This window comes from Stegodyphus dumicola, chromosome 10 (assembly GCF_044657685.1).
Source record: "Stegodyphus dumicola isolate Sdum_Otavi_A_Nest chromosome 10, ASM4465768v1".
Taxonomy (NCBI): Eukaryota; Metazoa; Arthropoda; class Arachnida; order Araneae; family Eresidae; genus Stegodyphus; species Stegodyphus dumicola.
The window spans coordinates 18,369,120-18,385,733 of NC_140777.1; the positions used below are offsets into that span (position 1 = coordinate 18,369,120).

The 16,614-nt window shown below is 34.0% G+C and overlaps 1 protein-coding gene across 8 annotated transcripts in view; it reads left to right on the plus strand.

Moving 5' to 3' along the window:
- f (espin protein forked) overlaps positions 1–16,614 on the plus strand; it is a 487,643-nt gene that overhangs the window by 409,508 nt on the left and 61,521 nt on the right. For all 8 annotated transcript variants that reach the window (XM_085824686.1, XM_085824685.1, XM_085824684.1 and 5 more), the window contains 2 exons: positions 1,143–1,326; positions 4,009–4,191. In XM_085824686.1, the coding sequence (XP_085680812.1) occupies positions 1,143–1,326; positions 4,009–4,191 (367 nt within the window). The remainder of the gene's footprint in view (positions 1–1,142; positions 1,327–4,008; positions 4,192–16,614) is intronic.

Genomic DNA, 16,614 nt, shown 5'->3' on the forward strand with positions numbered 1-16,614 from the left:
AGTCAAATAAGTAAAAATTGCCAAGTGGTAAAGAAATGTCGCCAAGTAAGGAACTAAGTCACTAAACATATTAGTGTCGATTTCAATCAACCAATTAAAACTAAGCAAAAGAAAAAAAAAGGCCACCTTAATCTACCTTAGTAGATTTTGTTCTTCTCCAGAAGCGAAATAATAATAATAATTCTGCAGATTTCCCCCCCCCCCCTCATTTTCCATGCTTCTGAAAAATAAACGAGTCCATGAAAACATCCACTATTATTTATTTTTTAACACCGTCTCCAGATTGTCATTTATTTCGTTTCTTTGCAAATCGCCATTCAACATTAAACTTAATACCGTATTTCCTTGCACATTTTTACCTCTCGCGTATACCCTCAGACGTTTTATCTCTAATTTTATAAATATTCGCATTTATTTTCCCCATCTTCTACTGTACATACTGTATCCCTCGAAGGGCTAGTTTTATTTATAAATTGTATTACCTTGATTATTTTTATTGAGTTCAGTTGGCATTTGCAAATTTGTATGAGCATTTCACCCATTTTATTTTCCCTCGCATTTATTAATTTAAATATATTTTGCGCAGATTCTTCTTTAAAATACCTGGACGTGGTAGGTGTTTTCACACTTCAGAAACTTTCCAAACGTGGTTTCACCTTGCTTCTGTTATTTACGTTCCAACTTCTTTTATTTACGTTCCACCTTACTACTGCTGATATGATCGGTCTTCCGAAATACGGATCTTTTGTTTACGCCCTCCCCGTGTATCTCCAAAGAACTGAAGTCAAGACTCATGCATATGAGGTTACTTGGAAGTTAATTGAGCTGGTTCGATTACCGCAAGGTTTAGGCTCAATATTTTTCATGTATTGTAACGTTAATATTACTATGTATTCTTATAGGAATGTAGGTTTCTTTGAAAGAAATTATATTGTTATGGTTAGTGGCTCCTTTTTATTTGTTATGTTCTAACTGCAACCTCGTTCTTCGGACATTAAACTACTCGCATAATTTTCCCCTCTCTATTTTCAGACAATTAAAACAGTTAAAAAAGGGGTGGGAATATTTCAGAAAATACAATATGTGAAACTAGATTGTGAAGAAGACGTACATATAACCGAAAATCACCTCTTTTTTTGCAGTGCCAACACGCAGATGGAAAACAGTGTCACTCCGGTATACTTGGCAGCTCAAGAGGGACACCTGGACGTGCTTAAGTATCTCGTTCTGGTAGCAGGAGGATCCCTTTACTTGAGGGCGAAGGACGGAATGGCCCCCATCCATGCCGCGGCTCAGATGGGAGTTCTCAAATGCGTCAAATGGATGGTAAGAGAATTCTCTTGAAACAACGCATCTTAAAACAGTTGTGGAATGTTCAGTATTATGTTTATCTAAGTAGTGTTTACTATCTATCGAGATGCCATATGATCTAAGGTCTTAATATAGACCAAACGAATTAAGTTATTCCGACGGTAGATATCTTTGTTGAGCTTTAGTAAGAAACTGACCAAGAAATTACTCGTTTTGTAACATTTCTTGCGAAATTTTGAATTTTTTGTGTTTCGAATGATCAGTATAATTTATACATTAATATTCAACAATATATTAACAACTAGCAGCTTCGCTGCCAGCCTTCGTCTGGCTTTTAAATGTACCGCAAAAATGGCGGAAGGGAACACCAAACGTTAAATTTAAAAACTGCATAGAATTTTACTCTGCAGAAAAACTTCATAAAAAAATGTTATTACGTATAACAAAATTACAATGAAATAAGCAATATCCCTTAATACAAATATTAATTATCGTAATAAATAAATTAACCAACTTCCCTTTGCAAAATCTTAAGAACTCGAATGGTATAAAGGAGGTTAAGAACTTTGTTTCCTAAAAAAAATCACTCAAAACTTTTCAATATCTTAAAGACAGTGAAATGACCAATAAATAATATAAAAGAATACAAAAAAAAAATTCTGAAAAGCAAAGTATAATTAATGATATTTTATGTTATATTTTCAAGAGAAAAAAATTGGGTGCTACTTTGGTAGACTGTTGCACGGATTTTTGGCGATTTACATTGACGCAATTGTTGGCGCGGTTTTTACAGTCATCAGCGATCTTGAAAAATGCTGTTTTTACGTATTTTACGCATATAGTAAAGTATTCGAAACTTAAAAAAAAAAATAAATATCGTTAAAAATAATGGATTAATTTTTTATTGAAAACGTTTTTTTTTTAAGATGGCTGGTAAATAAATACATTTACTAAGAGTATAAACTGCTAAAGTAAGGTTAAATTATTACTTTCATATAATAGAATAAAAACACCGCTATAAAAACATTGCGTCAACATTTAATTGGATTAAAATATTACTTAAATTGAATATCGAATTAAAAACATCATACCAACGTTTAAAAGAATTAAAATATTACTTAAATACTTTAAAATAAGTTTTATAGGAATTAATTATTTAACATTAAACATAAAATTTAAAAAATTCTAATTTGAATTTCGGAAAAATCGCTTCGAAATGCACTGGCTCTTGTCTAGATGCACTTTTGTACCAAATTTCGTAGCCGTGGGTCTATTAGCTTACGCGCAGCGCGAACGAAAGACACACACACAGACAGACTCTTTGTTTTATTATATGTAGAGATAACATTGACCACAATTGGTCGGACCCGTCTCTCCAGGTGCCCTCCGACAAAATTGGGAGCGGAACTGAGCTAAATCGCACTGTCACCTGTAAAGTGCTCAAGACTGTTGCCAACGACAACGCGTAATCTTGCGCTCCTTGCCACGAAACATTTCCTGGGCCTTGGGCTGACTATATGTTAGGCAATAACAACAAACTCTTGAAACACTTCTCTCTTAACGAGCAGTTCTTCCTTACGGATGTCACTGTGATCATAATTTATTTCATATTCTTAATTTGCATTCAAAAGCTGGGACGGAATAAAAAAAGGTATAACATACGTAACTAGCTTTTGAAATTACATAGTGATTTCTCTGAATACTTTATCTAGAGCAGCGATTCTCAACAGGTGGTACCCAAAAGAAACAAAAAAGTAATTTTAACTAATTAATTCAAAAATCTCACGAAGAAAAAGAACAACCGATAGAAATTTTCTTTGATCGAACTCTCTCTGACTGAAGATTTCAACCGAAAAAAAAGAATTTAAAGGCATTTCAAATAAAGCTATTATATTTTTATTCCCTTTTTGCACAACCTATTTGTGCGAGTAAATATCTTCTTCCATGTTATATTTGAAAAACAAATACAGAACAAAATTAAAAGGGGATCTTAATTTACGGCTAAAATTAAGTGAAATATGACGAGATGTAAACAATTTGATCTTTCTTGAAAAGGCCCAAATTTCACAATAAATTTTGGAATTGAAGATAACTTTAATTTTGATTATTTAAAATTTTAACCAATTTTTAATCTAAAATTTTATGTGTGCGTATTTAATACAAATAGAAAACAAGTTGTGCAAAGGGCAAAATATATTTTTTTTAAATATTTCTATTGAGAAGTTGAAAAATAACCATTGTAAAATGTAGTTGTGGTACTAAAGGTTTTCAATTTTTGTTTAGATTGTACGCGTTAATCAAAAGGTTGAGAACCGCTGATCTAGAGTTTTATGATCTAGAGCTGATCTAGAGTAAAATTTCATAATTCAATTTAATTCCGCTTGATAATTTAGAATCTAATTATTATTTACCTATCTCACTATCCGTTTGACTAACCGCTGTAGCAAAACGTGCCGCCCTTAAAAATCTACCTCTCGGGGTGGACCGCACCCTCCGCCTCCATCTAGCTACGCCACTGGCTCCATCTAGTTAGCACCCTGGTACAGAAACTTCTTGAACACAAAGCAGTTTACGTGCCAGAACGGGAAAAAGCCTTGAAATGTGGTTTAGCGATATCGCTCCGTCTTGTTAGCCATGATAATGTCGCATTGTCTCGTTAACCCTGACATGTAGTAACTGTTTCCGAATTATCCGCAGGTGGAGGAACAAGGTATAGATCCGAATCTTCGGGACAACGACGGGGCGACTCCGGTTCACTTCGCAGCCAGTCGTGGTCACCTAGAAACTCTGCGGTGGCTACTGAAGCATGGAGGACGCATCCTCTTGGACAAACACGGAAAGAGCCCCCTGAATGATGCGGCTGAAAACGAACATATGCAGGTAAGTGCATCTTCGTCTGCAGTTTGTAGATTTGGGTGTTAAGTGGTATGTTACGTAACGCATTTGATAATCGATGCGTTTGCGGGGTAGTTATATAAATAAGCATCCTTTCTTTGTGTACAGTAGGCGCCGCTTAATTGTGATTACATTTGTCCACCGCTATTTTGATAACATTAACAGGATGATAACACTAAATGGTGAGGAAACAATTGCCTGCAAAATAGTAGTAAAATTCAACTAATTTAACATAAAATAATAATAATAATGCGAAAGCTTTCACATTTTACATTACGCCCAAAGAGGCTTTTTTAAAACGTTTTATGGGTTACCTTTATTTATAAAATATCATGTTCTATTTATCAAATATCATGTTCTTCGAACTTAAATCATAACATTCAGTTCATCAGCAATATCGCAGAATAATTTTAAAATGAGCATATCTTTAGAATCCTGGACTTCTCGAGTATGCTAACCAATTACACCACGAAGGCATGCGGAAAGGAGGCAGAAAATACTTTGTATACTCCACTTTTTAAAGGGTGACTGGGGGTTACAAGACCCAGTCGCCAAATCCTAGTGGTTACGAATTGTCGTCCACCCTTTTTTAGTTCGGGCGCCATTCGTAGAGTCATTAGGTTATTTTGAAGCAGCAGACCTGCAAAATATACAGCCGGCACTCGAACCCTGGACCTCTCGAATACGCGTCGAGTAAGCTCCCAATTACACCATGAAGGCACGGGAAAAGGAGGCAGAAAATTAATTAATATAACATGTAGTTATGCATCTCCATTTTTTCTTGCAATCGGCAATGCCCAAAGGGATCTTTCAATGGGAAAAGCCTAGCTCACTTTCAAATGAAATAAGTGTAAATGAAGTGCAGCAATAAACGTTTATAATTTAATAGGTGTGCAAGGAAATCATGTTATGTCTACGTAAGATTTTTGCCTAATTTTAAATGATTACTGAAATCGAAACCAAAGTGTTTGGAGACTTGATTTCTCATTTGGCGACATTTCTCTATCACTTGGCAAATTTTATAATCTGTTTTGATCTTGTATGGCGAATTTATTCTCTTGGCGACTTTAATTAAAAAAATTTATTCTGTAATTGTTTGATCCTATTAACCGAATTGCTGATCCTGTATAAGTAAAGTAAATATACCATACTATATATCACGTATAAGCAATGTAAAATAAGCCATTTATTTTGAATATTTTCATATAGAAACGGCCGGAAAATCGATAACAATATCCGAATAGATTAACTGCGACTACATTAACCGGCACCTACTGTAAATGCCAGTCAAAAATTTTAGTATTTAGCAGTCAATGCGTTTGAATACCAAAGTCTAACCATTACGAATTTCTTGCCGAGAGCAGCTTCTGAATTTGAGACAGAATTCAGCTCTCAGGTAATTCGAGATCACTGTCTTAGGTCAGTGTTCGCGGCCTCCTTACCAGCTGCCACAAAACCAAACAAACTAATTCGTAAACAAATAAAAAGATGGGAAACATTATCCGGTGATTTGTACCTTTTTCATTCGAGGCAACATTTTGAGGTCAATGCTTTCAGAAACGAGCTCTTTTCTTTTCGGTATCATGATCAGGGCCAAGGCACCCTTTCCCTTGTTAGCTCGTCTTCCTCCCCCTCCCCCAACCGTCTTCTACTATCTTCAGAACGACTGTATTTCGCGGAACTCGAGTAAAAGTCGTACCGTCAAGGAGATGTCCCCGCTTAGAATCTTCTGGAAATGAGGACATCTTTTGCTTTGGTATCCTTTTAATTGGGATCATTTGTATGAGCTGAACGTTCCATCGGCGATAGAGGAGTTTCGTGCGTTGATGATCGTGCCCTCGCATTGGCTTCTCAATTTCTTTTCTTTCCTTTAACACTTACGCTCTTTTGTTCCAAGCTCGCATTCACGCCGTTTGTTGAGTTAAGTTGTCGGCGGTATTGGGAGGGGGGGGGATGCGCGAGCATGCAACTTAAATAGAGCAAGGGTTTTTTTTATTAAAATGATATTGTTATTTTAAGAGGCCAGAACTTTTGGGAGCGGTTAAAAATGCCAACCGGCAGTTATAATTACAAACTGTTCGAGATTATAATATATCAGATGGTCAGTGAGGCAATTGGTTAAAAATGAAATGTTTATCAGTACATGCGCCCCTTTTATAGCACGGTCTCGCTTTAACGTTGTTTCGCTCTAACGAAAAGTTGCGGAGACCGTCGACACCAGCACGACAACACAGTTTCATTCTAGTACGCTACTGAATATGCGTAAAAAACCCTCTTACAACGCTTCATATATGCACATATTTCGATAACACGATTTTTATTCTAAACATTTACAAAATTAAGTTAACGCACTATTAATTTAGAAATGCGCTTTTGCAGCTGAGGATGATGGTTCGGTAAAACCATCGAAACGAGTCCTGTGAGAGTTTGAAAATATAACGCTGATATTTGTTTGTTTGACTTCTGAATTAATATTTGTTCGGCGTGTTATTGTATCTTAATTAACGCACTATGTTATCGTATGTAGCACATATTGTAATAAGCAACCTGTTTGCATGCAGAAGAGATTATCCCATCACACCAAGTGAAACATTAAATTCGTAACATAACAACCTTGAGTTTGGCCTAGATTTAAGTCAAGAGCTCAGTCCATTTCGTGGGTAAACAGGTCCAGGTCCCGCTTCATCAGGAGCAAAGAAGTCTGCAAGACTGGAAAGAAATAGGCGTAAGGGTCGTATTTATACTCCACAGTACTGTGAAGTATAAATACGACTGTTATGTCCACTGTTTTCCAGTCTTCAGCTTTCCTTGCTCCTGATGTGGAGGGACCTGTCACCGTTTACCTTGGTCAAATCAATTGAGATCTTGATTTAAATTTTCACCAAACTCAAGGTTGCTTTGTTACGAATTTTAAAACAACCTATTTATTTATACACACAGAAGTAAAATAAATTCCGGTAGTACCCTCGTTCTCCCACTTCGAAATTGTTTTGGGGTTATCTTTTATGCAGTATGTATTCCGTGCTGCTAGTGTTGAGTTGGTAGACTGCGTAAATTGCATAATTTTAATGATGGGAAAAAAATTAAAAAAATCTGACAGATTTCAGATTTTATATTGCGGACAACGGGGCGCTTTTTTAACGTTTCTTGTGTTACCTTTATTTATTAAACATCATGTTCTTCGCGCTGAAACCATAAAATTCATTTCAACAGCAATGCCACAAAATAATTTAAAAAGAGCATATCTTTAGAATTTCCGTTACACAGTCATGTGCGCTGGAGGTAAACATCCCCCCCCGCTCCTGTACAGTGTTGCCAATTGCTTGCTTTGAAATCGTTGAGTTTTTCAATAAAAAATTCGTTAACGTTTTACAAATTATGAAATCAATAATGAAACAAATTCCAAATTCTGGGTTGATTCCAGATGTCCATATTCGAATGGAGGACTACGTTATTCAAAATTGGATATCTCTAGATACCTTTGTTTTTTCGTAGTGCGAGAAATATACCTACTTTCATAAATATTCTCCATTATTTAATTTCTTTAAATGTAATGCAGGGCTCTAATATTGGGTGGCATCGATTTTAAAAGTGAAACGCTGTTTTACAGTGAAACGACACAAAATGCCAAAACGAAATTAATAGCCTTTCTGAGCAAATTACCCCTTTGAGCTTGTAGTGTTGCGTGGCCCCAACTTGTCAGCAACTATGGTAGTGACTGCTATGAACTGTAAATTACACAAACTCGTAAGAAGGGTTTAAATCCCTTTTTATTCCACTTTAGAAATAACAGCTACGTTCACTTGACGCTCACAAACTACGCCGACCCAGCGGTTTAACCAAAACAGAACTGTGAAACTAAAAATTAATGACAGGATGAATAAACAACCAGATCACTACCTACGAGGTTCTGAAATCGTAACTAACTTAAGCGCGTTCTAAAATACAGCTGAGATTCAGCGAGCTTACTGATTAAGCAGTTGAAAGATTCAACGAACTGCCGAGATAGGCACACAGGCCGAAACGCGCGGTTCTTAAATTTCTACCTAGCAACCTTCCCGTTCGCGATTCAAGAAGCACACCTACAATCTCGTTTCCCTTCTATTTAAACTCAACTTACTTCTGCTAAAATTTGAATATACTGCGCGTTCTACTACAATTTACATACTCTGGCATTGGCAATTCTAGGAATAAGTAAAGGCTTGACAGGAAAGATAGCTTAAAATAAATGTTAGTTAAAATAAATATAAACCCTACAAGCTAAATATAATTTGTGTGTATTACTGATTAGCTCTCTCGTTTTTAGTAATAATGACTGTGAAATAATATTTCAGTCCTAAACTATGTCTGAAAGCAAGAAAATATATTTCTTTGAAGATGAAAATAGAAAGTTTGAATCGTTTGTTAAGAGCAGAAGAGACATTTCAGATTGCAAAAAGCTTAAATTTAAACAAGATGGCTGTTCTGATTTAGTCCTGCAAGAGCTGTTTTTCCCATGTCTAGTATGTACCTTACCTCCCTTCGCAAGTGTAATAACGGAAAAAACCTGTTTGTGGGACACTTTGGGCAAATTGCTTTGTGATGAGACGGTTCAATAATGGATTGAATTCTGATAAATGACTTTCGGGAGCTATTTGGGGAAGGGGACAAATAAAAGAATTATATAGTATGTTCGATTTTATTTTTCAGAACTCTGAGAATGTTGAAACATTTTTCATAAAATTCTGCACTGCATATATATATATATATATATATATATAAAGTTGATGTGGACACCACTTAACTTCTCTGTGCAATCTATTAAATTATGCACACTCTTTTCTGTAGTTTATTTGAACTTAAATCCTACAACTTGATTAACAGATCTCTCAAGGCAACTTGAAAATGACATCAAAACTGAAAATTTTGAAATTAAATATCATGGTCAATTTTGGCCCTACGGGAGTCGCTCAAAAAACCGCCGTATATTTTTAACACTGGCAAAGAATATAATTTTAATGGTCAGAGAAAAACAAAATGGACCGAAGTTGCTTTTATTTGCTTTTCTTACTACTACAAATAAAAATTTGTTATTTATCAATATTTTTTTTTAATTTTCCTTCCATTCTGTTCTTAATGAACTGAAAGAAGAGGGGGAAAATGTCAGGTTTTAAAATGTGATTTTTTTTTTTTTTTTACTTCCATTAAAAAGCGAAAAAAGAAACCAAAAATGAGAGGTCATTTTTTCCGATGTTTTAGAATGCTTTCCATTTAATATAAGACGAAATGCGGCATTTTTTTAAGCTTCAAGGGCATTTTTCTTTTTCTGTTTTGCTTGTGTATGTATTATAATAGTTGTTCCCATGGGACTGAAGAATACTTGATAACAGTTCTGTCCTACAACAACTCATTTTCAAGCGGATACTTACAAAGTAAAAGTTCTTTTATAAAACAAAGTGCTTCATTCCTAATATAATTAATTTCCTGTTCATTCAGTCGGTAATTTTCCTCGTCATTCATTCAACGCTGAATCTTCTTGCTCGTCCATGAACTTCAGAGAAAGGAAATTCATTGCACTTGTTTCTCTTCGTTCTATTGTGGTGCTGCCATCTAGTGGTAGAGAGTATAACTAGAAACAAAATTCCACGCCTTTTAACAAATGGTCATGACGCATTAACATCAAAATTCTAGAAACAGAAGTTGTTCATAATATATTTTATATTTTCTTTAAAAAAATTGATTTTATTTTCATTTTTTTCATTTATCATGTGGATGTTTATTACAATTTTAAATTTCACCGGAGTTTGCTGTTTTTATTATTTAAAGGAAAATTTTAACGTGCATTTTTTGAAAAAAAAATTTACCTTGCGATAATTTTAGCAACTTCGAAGCATGGTTCCTCTTACATATTCTTATATAATTCATTAACTGTTTATTTAAATTACCACTTTTTAAATTACAATTTGAAAAATGCTTTAGTAAATTCTTTTTAATTATTGATTCAGACTTTTTTATCGAAATATTTATTATTTGCAGCGTTTCTGAAATGAAATTTTGATATATGATATGAATTATCCACCTAATATATTTTTACAATATTAAATTTCCTATATAAAAGTTATATCTGGAAAATAGATATGGAAATTTAAATAAACTTACGTTTTTCACTAGAAAATGGCCTCTTTTTTTTTTTTTTTTTTGTTTGTTTTTTGGTTTTTGGTTTTAATTAAAAATGACAAGTATAATTTTTAATAAAAAAAATCTAGTTTTTAATTTCCTTCCTGATTTATGAAAAGATTATGTTTGATTTATGAAAAGATTGCTCCCTAGTTAAGAAACGTGATAAGTTGAATGAACTTAAAAAGTATAATAATCAATAATATAATAACATTATATCATATTATTATTATATTATATCATATCTACTATTATAGTATAATAATTTGCATTATTGTGTTCTTAATATAATAATTAATAAGTTTGTTCTTTTTAATGAATTTCTTTGTTTTTATGAACATAAAACTTACTTGGAATCTGAGAAAGCATATTTGATATGATATTTATATGATGAATACGAAATATATGAGGTACAATTTTGCCAATCACATATAAAATCTTCTCTTATCACATATTGTGCTTCTAATTCAAATTAAGAAGGTTTCTTTTAGTTAAAAATTTCCTACATATTTTATTACATTTTGCTATTTTTTATTACATTTTGCTATTTTTTATTACATTTTGCTATTTTTTATTACATTTTGCTATTTTTTATTACATTTTGCTATTTTTTATTACATTTTGCTATTTTTTATTACATTTTGCTATTTTTTATTACATTTTGCTATTTTTTATTACATTTTGCTATTTTTTATTACATTTTGCTATTTTTTATTACATTTTGCTATTTTTTATTACATTTTGCTATTTTTTATTACATTTTGCTATTTTTTATTACATTTTGCTATTTTTTATTACATTTTGCTATTTTTTTATTACATTTTGCTATTTTTTTATTACATTTTGCTATTTTTTTATTACATTTTGCTATTTTTTATTACATTTTGCTATTTTTTATTACATTTTGCTATTTTTTATTACATTTTGCTATTTTTTATTACATTTTGCTATTTTTTATTACATTTTGCTATTTTTTATTACATTTTGCTATTTTTTATTACATTTTGCTATTTTTTATTACATTTTGCTATTTTTTATTACATTTTGCTATTTTTTATTACATTTTGCTATTTTTTATTACATTTTGCTATTTTTTATTACATTTTGCTATTTTTTATTACATTTTGCTATTTTTTATTACATTTTGCTATTTTTTATTACATTTTGCTATTTTTTTATTACATTTTGCTATTTTTTATTACATTTTGCTATTTTTTATTACATTTTGCTATTTTTTATTACATTTTGCTATTTTTTATTACATTTTGCTATTTTTTGACATTCGCATTTCGATTAAGGAAGCGTCTGTTATCTGCCTTTTCATTTTTTTCAACAATAGTACGTTATGTTACTCTATTACATAATCATATACATTGTTTATCAGTGTAACTGAGTCAAAAACGATGCGTATGGTTTTTAGTATATTTGTCTGTGCGTTTGGAAGAGCTCGAATCCTGTCAGCAGTAACAGTAATTTTTCACTTTCTAGTTCCCCCCCCCCCCAAAAAAAAAAAAACTCCCCCTCCCCTTAAAAAGGAAATACTGCAGAAGTGGTGTCCAAACTAAACACTGGTGGATGATAATTTGCTGCCACTAGGATTCGACTACTGGTCGAATATTGCTACCAGTAAGTGGGCCCACCAGCGGCCGAGCGGTAAAGTCGCTGAACACTGGTAGTTCGGTCCGAGGTTCGAATCCCGCGAACGGACTGGCTGCATGGACGTTTTCGTGGTTTTCCCCATGTGTAACGTGCATACGAGCCAGTTTCCCTTAGAAAGTACGGTTAATCTTTGGATATGGTAACTTGGCGAAAATTTGGCGACCAACCCTGCTACAGCAACCTGCTAGTTTTTGTTTGGACGCCATTTTGTTTTCACGAAGTAATTTTTTTTTTTTTTTTTTTTTTTTAATAACTCAACATTTTTTTCCAACAATCTGCTAGCCAAATTATGCTTTTGCTAGAACTTTTATGGAACAAAAGTGCTTAATCGTGACGAAGATTAGGTGCGAAATTGGAAGAAAGTGCAGAATCGCAAACTGCTTGCCGCGTTTTTAAAAATTCCACATACACGGTATCATCCATGTACACGTCGACCTATTTTCACTTAAAAAAAACATCCCAAAATTGCACAAAAATGGCATTGCGCACACTCTTGACTTTATCCATGTACACTGCTAAAGTCCTAGTTTGTAACCTTTATCGCCTTACCAAAATGTCGCCACACTACCTGTTACCATATTACAAAGGTTAGCCGAAAGTCCTCCACGAAGGCATCCCTTCCCTTAGGCAGATAGCCCTAGTGTGCTTTGCCGTAATCTCAATAAGCTAAACTACCAGTATGTCTTTAGATTGGGAACAATGTAAGTAATTTTCTCCCGTATAGTAATGTAAGTAATTTTCTCCCGTATAGAATGTAAGTAATTTTCTCCCGTGTCTCTTTATTTCGTTACAGAGTGTCTTTGTGGTGTAAATGAAAACAGCCCCGCTAGCAAATTGAAGGTCAGGAGTTCGAATCTCTGCTAGGGCACCGCTACTTTGTCGCCTTTCTGGCTATTAAAAAAAAAAAAAAAGACTGTACAACTTGGTACACAGAAAATCATCTTTCTACTGATTTCTTTATAAAAAATTACCTGCATTGCATATAATTGTTTTGATTCTCCGGCTTCAAAGACTGTTTGATGTTAATTGCATTTTAGTAAAATAAATGCAAAAAGACTCAGGCCGATGAATAAGGGCTGTAGCGGGGATTATTTCGTAATAGATCTGCACGAGCACCCAAGTCGTCGTAATCTGCCGGCAGTTTTGGACTTGCTTTGCAAGTATTTATCATATTGCAGTTCATTCTTATTTATCGACTTTTTCGCAGTACGGAGTTTTATATATGTAGGAAATGGCTATGCAACTGTGATTTAGATAATTGTAAAGCGCTCTCCAGATGAGTGCGTAGCCGAGACGCTATTGATGACGAAAGAAGACCTGTAAAAATGTGACGATTATCTTTCTATTTTCTTTTCATTTTAATTTATGTAAATAAATCGTAGTTTAATAATAACTTCCGCGTTTTAGTGGTGATTATAGCGGTGTTTATTAGTGATGTTACCCCTACATATATTCTTTAAAAATCCCGTCTTATATATATTTTCCCTGTACATATCCAGTCGGCAAAAGGGCGATGACAAATCGGTGACGACGGAAAGTCCTAGACGCCCTCCAGCCCACCAGCGGGCGAGAGGTAAAATCGCTGATCACTGGTAGTTCGTTCGACCCGAGGTTCGAATCTGCATAGTCTGCATAGACGTTTTCGTGGTTTTCCCCATGTGTGACGAGTATACGAGCCATTTTCCTTTAGAAAGGCCTCCACGAAGGTATCCTTTCCGTAAAGCAGATAGCCCTCTCGAGGGCTTTGCCACAATCCAAAAAACCAAAGCAAATCTGGACGCTTTCAGTAGTCCTATCCAATTCCACTTCAGTAGAACAAATCAGAAAGCAACACAGGGTGCTGAATCGGGATGTATCAGAATTAATTTTTGTTAGTTGCTCTGAGTAAGATTGTATGTATGAGTTCAAAGTTATAAGCGTTGAAGGTCATACATGCTTGTTCAAAAGTTAACCGCAACCAAATTACAATAATTCAAAAATTATTGTAATTTGGTTGCGGGTAACTTTTGAACAAGCATGTATGAACAAGCATTTATACAGTTTTTAATTAAAATTCGAACTTGCTTCCTATTTATGGTATTTGTTTTGGTTCAATACATAGATTTATATTATAAACAGCAATCAGCTTTGACTATTGTTGCCTAAAGTTTCGCCTATTATTGTGATTCATATTCAGTCCCTACGCATTTTCTTATGGACACTTGGTTTCTACTTCATAACTTCATTAATTCTGAAACGCGATTTTCCCCCACCTTGTAATACTTAGACGCCAACTACTTCAAGTGCATTTTCTGTTTTCTCTTGCAGTAAGAGCAGCTTATTATGATCCCGTTTCTCCAGGGCTATTTGGATAACATGAAACGAATAATAGCATTAAATGATGAGGAAAAATATCCTTCAAAACGAAAATGTTCATAACTTTTTGAAGTTCATACTTTACCTATTTTCATGAACTGTTCGTAACTTTTTGAAGGCTGTAGTTCATTTGTGAGCTGTTCATAACGTTTCTGGAATTTATTGGACCGGTGCTGTAATCCTAATCTTAATCATCTGAGACCATCTGAAAGAGAACAAGTAATGTAATAGTAGAACATTGATCTATGATATTTCAATTCTCATTTTTTTTGGGGGGGGGGTCTCTGTAACGTATAATTTCGTGGATTTATTTACCGACTTGTGCAAAATCATTCCCATTTCATCGGTATTAATATTCAGTTTTATATCAATGTATCAGTAATGTAGCAGTATTAATCAGTGTTAATATCAGTACCAGTATTATATCAGCCTTTAATCAGTTCTGCATCTGTCATATTTGCATCAGTAATATACCAGTAATGTATCTTGAATATTAATCTGTAACTCTGTAACATATTATATTGTATGTCTTGTTGTGCACGTTGAATACCTTTCAGGTGGCATTATGTATTTTGAAGGGGTGCTATAGATAGTGGTGGACGTGGTGCTATACTAATTAACCGTTTGATAAAGGGATAGTGCTCACGTCCTCCGTTCTCTCTCTCTTTCTCTGAAAGAGAACATGCAACTGTTAAATTTAAAAATATGAAGGCGGCGGAAAAAATCAATCTTGATTTAACGTAAATGTTTTGGAGAGAATTTTTTTTAAAGGATCTGGGGAAAACATTCAGCAGAAACATTTGTTCATTCTTGATGAAATGTATCTGACAGGATCATTCTCAAAATCGATAGAGTTATTCAAAATCTAAGGTTGCTTTTTGCCTAGTTTTAAAAGGTTGACTAAAATTAAGACCAAGTTGTATGGCGACATAAACCGTTACTTGGCGACATTTTCTCACACTTGGCAATAATCTATTTTTTGACCTCATTTGGCCACTTTATTTAAGTTAAAAAAATATTCGATAATACTTTGATAATATTAACCGACTTGTTGATCACAAATAGCGATGCATTTTCCATGTTTTCGTACACTTCGGGAATTCGAATGCAATATCCCGGAATGATAACATTAACGGCGATCACATTAAGCGGCGTCTATTACATTTTCTCTTGTACAAGAGTTGGTGGAAGAAAAAATTTCCACTTTTTTCTGCGCTGTTGCCTCAGATTCTTCAGCAATCGTCTTCACATCTGACCATTCAAAAGCAATGGCAGTGTAAGCTTCCGCTTCCCAAAAGGCGACAATTTTGCAGTTCGGTAGCTTTTCATTTGAATCAATCCTGTACCCATACATAGTTACTGTAAATTTATAACTCCTTCTCTTATTTTTAGACCCAGAGTTTATTTGCAACAGTATCGAAGGATCTGAATAAAAAACCAACGATTACCATAAGCACGCGATCGCGATTTGTCGAATCTTTTGTTTTCGTATTTTTGTGTTGCTCAAGCCTAGGTTCCCACACGCATGAAGATATTTATTTCGAGCTACCATGCGAGCCACCATTTACGAAAAAAAAAAATTGAAGGATTGCAAGCTAAATTTGCAATTCATCACGGAAATTTGGGTGTCTGTTTTGCAAGGGTTAGTCAAACTTCCTTGGTTTCTTCTTTTTCTGTGATGAAAATTTTGCTTCATAATTATATTGTTATTGTTATTTAACATTTATGCAATGAACTGATATTTCATAAATAGGAACAAAAAATAATCACTGCTGTTTTAAATTATGATCTAAAAATGAACAAAGAAATAAAGAACACTATCATCTTTATATATATAAGCGGCTAAAGTGGTCTGTCGCCGATAGTTTATTGTTGCCACTCGTAAAAATGAGCGCGGAAATTAACGTTTCTGTAGTTTTTAATTAATATCTCGGCCGATTAAAGTCGTTTGAAGATGATAACGGTATCCATAGATTCGGAGAATTTTTTAGAATCCCAGGATACGCGTCTCGAATTTCAACTCGGCGCCGTTCCGTAGATATTCGAGAAAAAAGAATTTGGCACGTAGCCAGATCCCTGTAATAGGGAAACCAGAGAAAGAAAGTGGAACATGTAGGGAAAACATAGCGGAAAATTAGTTTTAATTAATATCTCGGCTACTTAAAGTCCTAAGAAGACGCGAATGGTTAAAATGGCGTGCCACGGACCTGCGGAATCCAACGGTGTGCTTCGCTAAGC